The sequence below is a fragment of the Cheilinus undulatus genome, linkage group 14, assembly GCF_018320785.1.
Source record: "Cheilinus undulatus linkage group 14, ASM1832078v1, whole genome shotgun sequence".
Classification (NCBI taxonomy): Eukaryota; Metazoa; Chordata; class Actinopteri; order Labriformes; family Labridae; genus Cheilinus; species Cheilinus undulatus.
Window position 1 is genome coordinate 46548943 of NC_054878.1, and position 13713 is coordinate 46562655.

At 39.5% G+C, this 13713-nt stretch overlaps 1 protein-coding gene across 3 annotated transcripts in view; it reads left to right on the forward strand.

Moving 5' to 3' along the window:
- Positions 1-13713, forward strand: part of col12a1b (collagen, type XII, alpha 1b) — a 276137-nt gene that overhangs the window by 35988 nt on the left and 226436 nt on the right. For all 3 annotated transcript variants that reach the window (XM_041805206.1, XM_041805207.1, XM_041805208.1), the window contains exons 11-13: positions 4098-4376; positions 4465-4740; positions 11402-11674. In XM_041805206.1, coding sequence (XP_041661140.1) covers positions 4098-4376; positions 4465-4740; positions 11402-11674 — 828 coding nt within the window. The remainder of the gene's footprint in view (positions 1-4097; positions 4377-4464; positions 4741-11401; positions 11675-13713) is intronic.

The following is a 13713-nucleotide window of genomic DNA, read 5'->3' on the forward strand; positions in this document are numbered from 1 at the left end:
CAATTAAATGCCGCTTTTTGCCAATTTTTCCACCTTTTTACTGACTTTTGCCCATTTTAGTCACTTTTCCATTGTTTTTGCAACGTTTTTGCCACTTTTAACTCATTATTTGGTCACTTTTCCCCATTTTTGCCAGTTTTCTCTCAGTGTTTGCTGCTTTTTGACCGTTTTTACCACCTTTAACTTGTTTTAATTGCCACTTTTCACCACATGTATTGTGGCTTTTGCAAATGTATTTTTCAACAGTTTGGCTCTTTGAGCAGGGTAAAATGATCCCAGAGATTAGAAGTTGTAAGACCTATTTTGCATCAACCATCACCATTATGCAGTGTCATGTATACACACAGCATAAAGACACATGATGAATGAATCATCGAAAATTCAATCTGTCTGTGAGAGATATTGTCTGTATTGTGGACTGTGGATGACTTGTTTCATCCCAAGTTGACAATGGCAAATATCTCAAAGATTATTCTGCAGGACAGGACTTAGTCTTGGATGTAGTCTCGGTAACCTCATTGCTTTATTTAGACTGGCCACACTCTACAGCAGTGGATTTCAAACTTTTTTCGCCCAAGGCACACCTAAGGTTAAGCCAGAATCTCAAGGCACACCATATTCATATCAATACAAAATAGACTTTTTAAATTATGTAACAGTCAAGGTGGCCCATCAGGAGGGATAAAGGGGAGAGGATTCTGGGGCCCAGACAACTGGGGGTGACAAAAGTGGGCAAAGGGTGGCTGAAAGGTGGCAAATATTGGTTAAAGTGACGATAAAACATGGCAAAATTGTATAAAAAGTGTCAAGACAAAGTCAAAAATGGTTAACAATTGACATAAGGGGCCAAAAAATGGGTTAATAGTGGTAAAACATGTTGAAAGTGTCAAAAAGGTGACACAGATGGGTTACAAGTGTCCAAAAGGGTTAAATGTTGTAAAAATGTGGTTAAAATGTTTTAAAAGTGATTAAAAAAGGGCAAACTTAGGCAAAAAAAGTGGCCAAACAAAGGCTAAGTGAGTGAAAATTAGCAAGAAGGTGGCAAAAATGGGTTGAGAGTGTCAAAAAGGTGACAAAATAGGTCACAAGTGGCAGAAAAGTGGCCAAAAAGAGTTACATTTACTGAAACATGGTAAAAAGTGATTAAAATGGGCAAAAAATGTCCAAATAATAGCAAAAGCAGGCAAAAACAGTCAAAAAGGCAGCAAAAATGGGTTAATTGTGGCAAAAAGTTCCAAAAAAGTAGCAAAAAAATGTGTCAGAAATATTTTTAAAAAGTTGCAAAGTTGCAAGAAAGCAGCAAAATGTTTTAAGTTGACAAAATTAGTGGCAAAATGGGTATAAAAATTGGTTACCTTGGTTAAAAGTAGCATGAATAATGACAATTTCAACACCAATTTCAACTCAATAATAGCTTGCCAAATGAGGTAACTGTTAGCCAGGATAGTAGCACCAATGCTACTGATCCAACACACAAATTCAGCAATAAATCACATCTGGGGAGGGTCCATTCTCTGGGTTTTTTCAGGGGTCCAGCCAGATCCCCAAGGCACACCTAGACTTGTCTCAACGTACACTAGTTTGCCTTGCCACACCATTTGAGAACCACTGCTCTACAGGATTTAAGCCTAGAATCATAAATATCAAACATGTTTGATTGTCATCTACAAGTTAGTCTGAAGTAATGAGATAGTTCATAATTAAATGACATGACTAATGAGAACCTCCAGTGAGCCATTGTGGTTTCAAACATTTGTAGTCTGTTGATATTGATATTTATTGATATTGAAAACACATTTAATGTTAATTACAGCAGTCAGATGTGAGTATATCACCACTGACTGGGGAGGAGAATACAGAGTTGTACCAACAGTCTTCCATATGTGCACAATTACTTTCTTTTCACTTCTCCGAGCGTGTCTTTTTGAACTAAATTCTCTCTGCCTCAATGTGTTCAACACATGTCCACCGTTTGATCTTTCAAGGACAGAGAGAGTTCCTACATGTGGAAGCATTAGAACTGGGTCACAAAGTGGTTGAGGGGACCTCTTCATGTTACTTATAGCAGCATATGACTCTGTTATTATGGCAGCAGGACTGTCCAGACTGTCAGGTGTGCTGTCTGTCACGTATCTGTAAACAAAGCTTGACTCTGAGATGCATTCTTTGTTTGAAACCATTAGCCAACCACCCAAACATCTGGAAGTCAGGTTTAAACAAGTAGGAGGAGTTCCTCTGAAATGCTGCTTCACCCACTAAAAGCCAAATATTAATCACTCATTTCCTTGGCAAAAAAAGTAGCTTCCAGGTCTGCCAGCCTAGCTTTGGTTGCAGATTACATAATACTTATATAATAACGGCTGTATGGCAACATAAGAGAAGTGAACAGAAGCCTGAATGAGCAGCACAGTCACAGCTTCCATCCAGCATGTTTGATCAAAGTTCCCCCACAGTGGGAGTTTCACAGTAGTCATCGTCCTGAAGCAGTTTGAGTGATGGAGCTGTCAGTTGGTTATAGATTCTACATCTTTATTTAGTGTCCAATAGGTCAACCCCTCTGACCTTGGGATTCATTCATTTGCAACTATTGCATAGCTGTTTTCCCCTTCAAACTCAAACATGCTCAGGCACACAGATGGTCGAGTGGTTTAAGGCGCTTCCCTATACATGGGTGGCCCGGGTTCGAATCTGGCCAGTGGGCCTTTACCACGTCTCTCCCAACTCTCTTCCCTACACTGTCCTTCCTCTATCTCAGAGGTGTCAAACTCAGTCACAGAAGGGGCCGGATTCTGAGTTAAGGTCTAACCTGATAGCCTAACAAGATCCACCAAACTGTCAACCTTATGAAATTTAAAATTGTAAACCTAAAAGGTCAAAATATGAGATAAAAAGTCAAAATTTTAAATTGAAAAAGCCTAAATATTACCTACAAGTCCAAATGATATGTCAATGGTTAAATATAATTTCCCACATTTCTTTTTATGTAATTATTTTTACTCTTTTATGATCTAAGGATATTTGATATTATTAAGGTTAAGTTTACATTTTTATACTGGAGGAAATCTGCAGTCTTCATCTTTTAAGCCAGGGGTGTCGAACTCAAGGCCCTGGGGCCAAATCCGGCCCATGGAACGATTATATCCGGCCCGCGAGATCATATCATATTTGTATTCTAACTGGCCCCACCAGTATGGGGTCTGCAGATTTCCTACAGTATAAAAATGTAAACTTCAGCTTGATTATTTAAAATATCCTTGTCAAGCTGAAGCTGCAAATCTGAAAAAGTAAAGAGTAAGAAAGATTTCATAAAAAGTCAAGAATGTGGGGAAAAAAATTAATTTGTGTTTTATTTCATATGCTCAATTTTGCATGTCAAGATTACAACTCAAAGTTATGATTTTGACTTTTCATTTCATATTTTGACCTTTTTTGACTCATAATTTGGACTTCATATGTCACATTTTTATCTTTTATGATCTCGCAGGCTGGGTATAACTGTACCACAGGCCAGATTTGGCCCCAGGACCTTGAGTTTGACACCCTTGCTCTATCTAATAAAGGCATGAAAAAGGCCCAAAAAATAAATCTTTTAAAAAAAGAAAAATCTAACTTTCTTTTTTTGAATTAAAGGTTACGTTTAACTACATGTTTCTACAGTCAGTGGCCCTTCATCTCTCTGGTTTGGGAGAAACTTGTTCTAAAACCCTCTTACATGATTTTTTAGATTCTGACATTGCTGATACAACAAAATTAAATTAATGTTGCACTTTATAGCACTAGAGTACGGAAGACAACAGACTTTTGAATTTGGACAGTGTTTTGTTATTCTAGCACTTAATAAAGTTGAATAATTGCTCAAATACATGCTTTAATGTATGCTTTTGAAATTTCCCCTTGTGGGACTAATAAAGGAATTTCTTTAAACATGGTAAACTTTAATTTCAGTGATGCAGTGTTTGATTGCTACTGCAAAATGTTTAATTTTTGAAATTACCCATTTCATAAGACTTTCTTTATCAAAGACTTGTTTAAAAGAAAACTACTGTCACACATTCTTTTTTACGTTTAACTTAAGTTCCCTTTTTCTCTCCTTCCAGGACTGGTTCCACCAAGGGCACTGTCCTTCTCAGAGGTTGGCCCAAGAAGCTTCAGGACTTCCTGGGAGATGGACGCCACCAATGTTGAGTCTTTTTTGGTTCAGTTCAAGCCAGCAGCTGAGACGGACGGGCATTATGTGTCCATGTCTGTGCCAGGAGACACGCTCACTGCCCTCCTCCCCAACCTCACCCCTCTCACACGCTATGAAGTCAATGTTTATGCACAGTATGACAAAGGGGACAGCTCGCCTGTGACCGGCTATGAAACCACTTTAGAAGGTAATTATGGAGGACTCGACACACTTGCTTTGTATTCTTTAAACTGGTGAATGGAGACAGTAACATAAAACATGCAATTTTGTTGTAGAGCTTGGCTCCGTGCAGAACCTGAGAGTATCAGAAGAGACCACAAACAGCTTCAGAGTGTCATGGCGGGCAGCCCCAGGAGCCGTCACTCGCTACCGTTTGACCTACGAGCCTGTTGACGGCACAGGGACGAGGATGGAGACAGCCACTGCCGGAGAAGAGACGACCATCGTGCTACAGGAGCTTCTGCCTAAAACCACCTACAGGGTCACGGTCAGCCCTGAATACAGTTCTGGATCCGGAGTTCCTCAGCAGGCAGACGGTACCACCAAAGAAGGTGATCAAAGCTTCATATTACACTCTTACTCCTCAGAAGGACTGATGATTTTGGTGCTTGACATGTCTGCTCCCAGATCATGCAGTAAGATTTATTTCGTATCAGAAGTATCCCTGCTTCTACACACTATAATCCAATCCAATCTGAACACAAAGATGACACTAGATCATTGATACTCAACGTGTGGCTCTAGAGCCACATGTGGCACTTTTATGTCTTAATTAAAAATGTCATTCCCCAGAAAACCTTAAAAACGAAAATTTGACCTCAGAAATTATCCATTTACATTAATCAGTTTGTATCCCATGCTTATACAGTAGGTTTTAATTGTCAACTTTTACATTTGTCTTTGTATTTCTATTGCCCTTATTTGCAATTTTTGCCTCTTTGAATCAGTTTTTACAGCTTTGAGCCCACTTTTGTCACTTGTTTCTGCTCAGTTTTTGACTTTTTTTATCCTGCTTTGTACTATTTGCATTTTTTCCCATTTTTGCCACCTTTCACCCATTTAAGCTGCCATCAGTTGCCATTAAATGCCACTTTTTCCCCCATATATTTGCCTATTTTAGTCACTTTCCACTCATTTTTTGTCATGTTTTTACCACTTTTTGATCATTTTTGCCACCTGTAATACATTTTTTTGGTCACTTCACACCCAAATTTTGCCACTTTCTGCCCTTTTTACTGTCTTTTCTCCCCATTTTTCGTACTTTTCACCCAGTATTTGACATTTGATGCCGATTTTGCCCCTTTTCACCCTTTTTTGTTGCTTTTTGACCATATTGCCACCTTTAACTTATTTTAAATCCTCTTAACCCATTTTCGCCATTTTTCACCACTTAGATTGTGGTTCTTGCAAAGGTATTTTTCAACAATTTTGCTCTTTGGTTGACCGGGGTTGAGTAACGCTGAAGAATGGACCTTTTTGTTGAGCCACAAGCAGCCACAGTGTTGTGCTGAACTTAGTAATGCTCAGAGCATTGCCTCTGGATGACTGAACTGCAGCAGCAGACAAGCTGACAGCCAAAGGAGCAAAATTCCAGATTCATTCACAACACTAATATGCTCAAAATTCATTGGCTGGTAATCCAATTAGCCCATAAATTACACAACATCACACATATAGAGCTTCTATTGTCTGCAGAAGCCTGATTGGTGAGTAGAAGCATTCGTTCTGATTGACTGGTCACACATATATCTCAATGAAAATAGGATGAAAATAATTGGTTCCTTACCAATTAGGACATTTCTGTTAAAACATTACCTTGAATTGGCCATAAATTGTGTCACTTCCCAGGAGACAAAAGGTATATAAATTAAGAAAAAAGGCCAGAGTCTCACAGAGATAACAGATTGTGACTGACTGAAGCACAGATCGGTTGTAATCCTTTTCCTCCACAGGAGATTTTGGTCTCTGAAGTGTAGCTCTGCTGTCCAGAAATCTGAGTAGCTGGTTGAGTAATTGTTGACTCACTATTTCTGATCCGCAGCAGGTGCCTGTAGACTCCAGATTATGACTTTATGTTAGGGAACACCAAAAACTATAAAAATGCAGTTATAACTTTAAATCAAAAAGCTGCTGGATGATGAAAAAGGTCTTGGTCCAAGCTGTGCTCTTTTATATGCGTCATTTAAAGACCACAGAGGAAATAACTTTAGACTTTATCCTGACAGATGATTTTTTTTATGTCGTCATCCACCAGTGCTGTGTTTGCTTTCACTCCAATTGCCTGGGAGTTCCTGGAGTTGACGAAAATTTGACCCCCAGTGGAAAGTAAACTCTCTGGTATTAGTACAACCTGCCTCCCATCGAGCTGCTCGTCAGATCTGTTTGACCTTACAGGGAAAGGAATGAAAAACAGACAGAAGCACAGAAATCAGGGATAAGAAGGTGACAGCTGGGTCAAGATGTCCTCAAAGGTGATAAACCAGAAGGAATGAATGTTGAGGAGACTTTCTAGAAGAATGGGGACCATGTGTAGTAAGAGTGGAAAAAATGGATTCACCACAGTTTCTTGATTGTTTTTTTTGGGGGGGAGATTTTAAAAGTTGAATGCTCTATGTGGATTAATAATCATGAAACCAACAAAAAAGCAGCCAACATGAGCTGAGAGCAGTCAGAGGAAATGGTATATGCTTTTTTCAAGAGTTATTGAGGTTATGAATAAAGCCAAGTCCTCTTCCATCAGTCTCTATGACTGAACCAGGCAATAAATACACTATATTGCCAAAAGTATTCGCTCACCTGCCTTGACTACGCATATGAACTTAAGTGACATCCCATTCTTAATCCATAGGGTTTAATACGACGTGGGTCCACCTTTTGCTGCTATAACAGCTTAAACTCTTCTGGGAAGACTTTCCACAAGGTTTAGGAGTGTGTTTATGGGAATTTTTGACCATTCTTCCAGAAGCCTATCTGTGAGGTCACACACTGATGTTGGACGAGAAGGCCTGGCTCTCAGTCTCCACTCTATTTCATCCCAATGGTGTTCTATGGGGTTGAGGTCAGGATTCTGTTCAGGCCGGTCAAGTTGATCCACACCAAACTCTCTCATCCACGTCTGTATGGACCTTGCTTTGTGCATTGGTGCACAGTCATGTTGGAACAGGAAGGAGACATCCCCAAACTGTTCCCACAAAGTTCCTTTGACTGGAACTAAGGGGCCAAGCCCAGCTCCTGAAAAACAACCCCGCACCATAATCCTCCCTCCACCAAACTTTACACTTGGCACAATGCAGTCAGACAAGTACCGTTGTCCTGGCAACCGCCAAACCCAGACTGGTCCACCAGACTGCCAGATGGAGAAGCGCGATTGGTCACTCCAGAGAAGGGGTCTCCACTGCTCTAGCGTCCAGTGACGACATGCTTAAGACCACTGCATCCGACGCTTTGCATTGCACTTGGTGATGTATGGCTTGGATGCAGCTGTTACCATGGAAACTCATTCCATGAAGCTCTCTACCACTGTTCTTGAGCTAATCTGAAGGCCACATGAAGTTTGGAGGTCTGTAGCCATTGACTCTGCAGAAAGTTGGCCACCTCTGCACACTATGTGCCTCAGCATCCGCTGACCCCGCTCTGTCGTTTTACGTGTCCCACCACTTGGTGGCTGAGTTGCTGTTGTTCCCATGGCTTCCACTTTGTTATAATACCACTGACAGTTGACTGGAATATTTAGGAGCCAGGAAATTTCACCACTGGACTTGTTGTACAGGTGGCATCCTATCACAGTACCGTGCTGGATTGTGGCTTTTGCAAATGTATTTTTCAACAATTTGGCTCTTTGGTTGAGCAGGATTGAGTAACACTGTTCTAACACTTTGTGATCTTTTGATAACTTTTTAAATGAGGATATTTCCATTGAGAAATTTTCAGTGTGGGATGTTGAGGAGGCATTATTTACCTCCTGAAGATTATCACCCTTGAGCCTAGATTCTGGACATAAACACTTTATATAATCCTGCTGACCATGGTAACAGCATTTCTGGTGGTGTCTGAGTGTACCGTTCACCTCCTGGTTCCTCCAGCTGCTTGTCATCTGAGGTGAATTTTTCCTCTGTTTTTTGACGGTTTATGAAAAGAGGAGGGATTAATCCCAGCTGGCTCTCAGATGGAGATATGTTTTTATTCTCCATTAGAGGCTAACAGTATTGTTTCCATTAGATTGTTTACCATACTATGACTTTATCTAAAAAATATGAGTAAATGGGGTTAAGCATGAATCGTGCTTTTGTTTGCAGCCAGTGTTTAAAATAGTCATTAACGGCTGAGATCACTTTGCCTTTTTAAGTTTTCTGACTCCTTTTTGGAAACAGTCAGAGTTTATTTCACTTAAAATTGTGCCATTTTCATCACTCTGTAGGAAAAAATCCCACAGTGAGGCAGATGCCACAATAAAAGATTTTAGTCCACGGTAGGCGTTAACAGGGAGCTAAGTAGGGCGAATGAGTCACTGCACTAATTCAACAATTATTCTCAACGAATTGTGTGAATGATTCAAAGTACCCCAGACTGATTCAAATCCTGGTACAGACCCAGTACAAACACAGCTTTCAACTGTGCTGCTAGTCCTGAGTCCTGGTCAGGGACTCCTCAGAGAATACTTCTGCTCTACATTTCATCCACTCAAAGACATGTGGCTATACTGTAGGAGGAGTTTAAAGAATGTCCTAAATTTTGCCTGGATTGATTAGACACATGTTGATATTTTTTCTTTCCATCTATTAATGATCACAAAGTTAAGTTTTCGGTGCTTTGGGAGTGGGCTGATTGGACACTAAGAACACAGTCGAGTTAAGCTGGTTTTGTTGCCACCACTCTTGCTTTTAGGACACACTGTTTCTGCCTGTACATGAAACAACAACTTTGTGAACATAATACATTTTTCACAAACAAAAAGTTACTTCTAATTATAACCTGACCTGCCAGATGGATTTGTTTCACACATCCATCTAGAAAACGAATACATGTGGAGCCAAGCTCATACACAGAAGGAAAACCAGAAAACAACTAACTGTCACACTGTCCTGACAACCACACAACCAAAGCAAACGACAGCAACAGCCTGAATATTCCCAGATAAAAGTGACCTGTTTAGAAGCACCTTGCTTCCCAGTAAAATACAACAGTGGACAAAGACAACAATAGCGCTGACATTATTCTGCAGCTGTGTCCAGCAGACCAATCAAAGCATTTGAAAAAGCTCCACTCAAACACGAACGTCACTGTAAAGAGGAGGAACAGCAAAGTCTTACCAGCCGGTTATAAATTTCTTATTCTTTAAGATCGTTTTTATTCTAACAATGGTGCTCTAGCTATGTAAATTAAATTAATTTTACCTTCAACCGTCAGCCTCGAAGGCGGGAGAGACGGACTCAGCAGCTGCGTCCTAGGTAGAGATATTAGATTTCACACCGCTCTAACCTCTTTATCTGCCAAGATGGGCTGTGAAAAGTTCTCCCAAACTTTATAGTAGGTCTCATTGATTAAAAAAGTAATCCAGTGCTGAAGTCCGTGTTGAAATCAGTAGGAAAGATGCTAATTAGCATACTTAACAAGCTAACGCATGGTAGTATGATGATGCGTTTAAGTTGGCTGGAAAATTTTGGTGTTTAAAGAATGGGTATAAATATGTCAATATATAAATGAAAATAACCTAGTAACTCAAAAATGTATTTATTTAGTTATATTTTAATCATTGAAAAACTTTTGGAAGGAGGTTACACCATTGTTAATAATATAAATGTAATTTATTCAGCCTATTTATTTTAATACAATTTGATTTAAAAATTAAAATTACATCTTATTTATTTGCTTCAATTACCGTACTGAAAATGTACTGAACTGAGATTTTTCTGTACTGTTACACCCCTGTGAACTGCATAACATGAACCATGGCGACTGTAGACATGTCAGTACACGACTTTTGTCGTTTTTGAAAAGAAAACAACTCACTGCTGTTCTTTGTTCTTCTTTTTTATCGAAGAAATTTCATCGAGTTCTGATAAAACTGGCGCTTTAGCAGCATCCACGCTAATGTCTTCCTCCATAATTTACTGGCTTCTTGCTGCTGCTTGCTTACCTCACGACTCCACCGTGTGTGAAAGTACAACCCCTCGTCGCTGATTGGTCCTGTCACTTTTTAGCAGGGCCCAAACGGTTCAGACTGGAGGTTTGCAAGATGGATTCCCCAGTGAGAAACACAGAAATGGGTGAATCCATCTGCTTTGCTAGGTTATTGTAATTAGGGATTGGGATTGAAAGGTTCTGTGTTTTTGAAATACCCTATCATTTCAGCTTATCAATACTGCTATACAGTCTGACAGACTCTGACGTAATGTCATTTGAAGATATAAGTGTTGTAAAAGTACATCAGTTCGTTTAAGCAGAACATAATGGCACATCAATATTGTGCATCACCTTAAACTAGAATATGGTACCTTCAACTGGTAACTGCGAGTCGTATGCCATCATACCGGTCTCTTCAGCTGCTTCAGGACAGTTTTTTCTTCAGCTGCTCGGAAAAATGCTGAAAGGTGTTCCGGAACTTTTAGACAGTCCTGTTTGTTAACAAAATTAATCCAGTGTAGAAATCCGTGATGAATCGGTATAATTTAAGATAATTAGCAAACTTTACGAGCTGAAAGATGGAAAATATGATGCATTCAGGTAACCTCAGTAAATTAGACAACAATATTCTGCATGTTATGATTTGTTCAAATGTCACATAAAAATGGGAAAATTAAGTTTTTGAAGAGAAACTTCAATAAATAGTGTGAATATGAAGAATGTGTTTCTATTTGAGGGATTTAAGATGTGACAGACTGAATCATAGCTTTTTAACTCAAGCACTACTCAGCTAAGACTAGTAGTTTAAATATTTGCCCTCATTTTGTCTTCCACCAAATTATAGAGTATGGATAGTGGTATCAATAAGGACTCGGATCAGTAAGGATTATTAATAAGGGTATTTTCAATAAAAATGAATGATCCCTATCCCTCTTTGATTTATTTCTTTGTTCTTTCCCCAAAGCTAGTTTGTCACGTCTCCACATGTCTGCTACAGAGAGAAAGCAAACCTTTTAAAGAAGTGTTAACTACACAGACTATTTTATCAATACTGGTTCCATTTTCTGACTTTGTTTCTTACTTTGTCAGTCAGGGGTTCCCCACACGACCTGAGGGTTTTTGACGAGACCACGTCCTCCATGAAGGTGTCCTGGGAGCCGGCACCAGGGAAAGTGCTGCAGTACCGTGTGGCATATAAACCATCTGCTGGCGGCCCTAGGAAGGAGCTGTCTGTGAAAGGCAACACCACAACCAGCGTCCTGAAGAACCTGCAGCCTGGCACCCAGTACGACATCTCTGTCAGTGCTCGATACCAGTCCGGCCTGGGTGACGCACTGGAAGGACAGGGCAGCACGCTAGAAGGTAAACCAATTTCTGTTACGCCGAATGATTGCTGGTTTACAAAGAAACATTAAAATGCAGAAAAGATCACATGTAACTTTGTTAAACAGCTGCTAAAGCTAGCATTATGAATGCGCTGTCTTTTGGATGTAAATAGTCTTTTTCATTTTGTGGTCTACATCAGTGATACTCAACGTGTGGCTCTGGAGCCACGTGTGGCTCTTCAGTGATAATCTGTGGCTCTTTTATGCCTTAATTTGAAACATTATTCCCCCAGAAAACCTTGAAAAGGAAAATTTAAACTCAGAAATTATCCATTGCTAATCACATTAATCAGTTTGTTTCCCATACTTACACAGTAGGCTTTAATTGTGAAACTTAATTGTCAACCTCTAGTTTTTGTCTGCATATTTCCATTGCCCTTATTTGCAATTTTTTGCTACTTTACTTTACTTTACTTTTTTGTTACTTTACTTTCCATTTTACTGCTTTTAGCCCATTTTTGACACCTTTATCTAGCTTTTTGCAATTTTTTGCACCTTTTTTTGCCTTTTTTGCCATTTTCGCCCATTTCAGCAGCCTTTTGCAATTAAATGCCACTAATTTCCCATTTCTCCCAACTTGTTTCTAATTTTTGCTCATTTTAGTCACTTTTCACTAATTTTTCTCCACATTTTTGCCACTTTGGGACCATTTTTGCCACCTGTAACTCATTTTTTTGCCACTTTTCACCCATTTTTGTCACTTTCTGTCCTTTTAGGCCACTTCTCTCCCAGTGTTTGCTGCTTTAAGCGCATTTTAGCCACTTCTTTTTGTTACCTTTCTCTCTTTTTGACACTTTCATCCTGCTTTTTGCCATTTTTTGCCTTTTTTGCCACTTCTCGCCCATTTAAGCTGCCTTTTACAATTAAATGCCACTTTTTGCCCATTTTTCCCACCTTTTTTCTGTTTTTTACCCATTTTAGTCACTTTTCACTCTTTTTTGCTATGTTTTTTCACCACTGTTAACTCATTATTTGCTCACTTCCCACCCATTTTCGCCACTTTTCTCCCAGTGTTTGCTGCTTTTTGACCATTTTTGCCACTTTTAACTTATTTTAATTGCCGCTTTCACCACTTAGACTGTGGCTCTTGCAAATTTATTTTCAACAATTTGGCTCTGTGGTTGAACAGGGTTGATTAACACTGGTTTACATCAACTCCAAAGATAGATATCCAGCATCTTTGCGGCCAAATGTTCAACTGCTGAAATGCACCATCTACAAGAGATACAGAAAAATAGATAATGTCTTGAATATCTTTAAATTTGTCCTCTAATGTAAACTCTTGCAATCAAGTCAGTTCTGGCCTGCAGCCATGACCCCACACATCTCACAAAGTATTACTCTGTGTTTCTTATGGTTGTATAGTTCAACATCCTCAGCCAGTGTTTGAGGGTTTACTGTAATTGCTGTGACTAAACCCTGGCAGACGACCAAATCATCAGAAGGGCTCTTAAAACAAACATTAATAAAAGTCTGTGTTTAAACTGGGCTTTCTGCAGCTCCAGAGGAAATGTTAGAAGAGATCCTATCCCCTGAGGGGCTGCAGAGGTCAGGCTTATTGGAACAGGAGAGGAATAATAAACAGTGAGAACAAGAGGGGAGAAAGGTGGTGAGAAGGAAACAAGAAGGAAAGGTTTTCAGTTTTATACTGGTTTGACTGGGCTTTAAGTGTCAGAGATATCAGAGAAATCCTCATTTTATTCTTTATCTTTGAGCCTGTTTTTTTTCTGTATTGCTCCACAGGTTTTGCATCCATAGTGGCAGTAGATGTTGATATTTTCACAGTTGGTAGAGATCTTGAACAGGACTGCTATGTTGTATATCTCCTCCTGTTTTTGGTGCTTAACATTTGCTTTGATTGGAGGTGATTCTGTATCTGTGGGATGTTAACTGCTTTTAACATGATATAAGGAGAGGCTGAAGAACTTGCCGACCAAGCAAAACAAATGTAAGAGTGCATGCAGATGGTCCATGCAGACCCCTTGCAGATGTTGGAAGATGACATGATTTATGGTT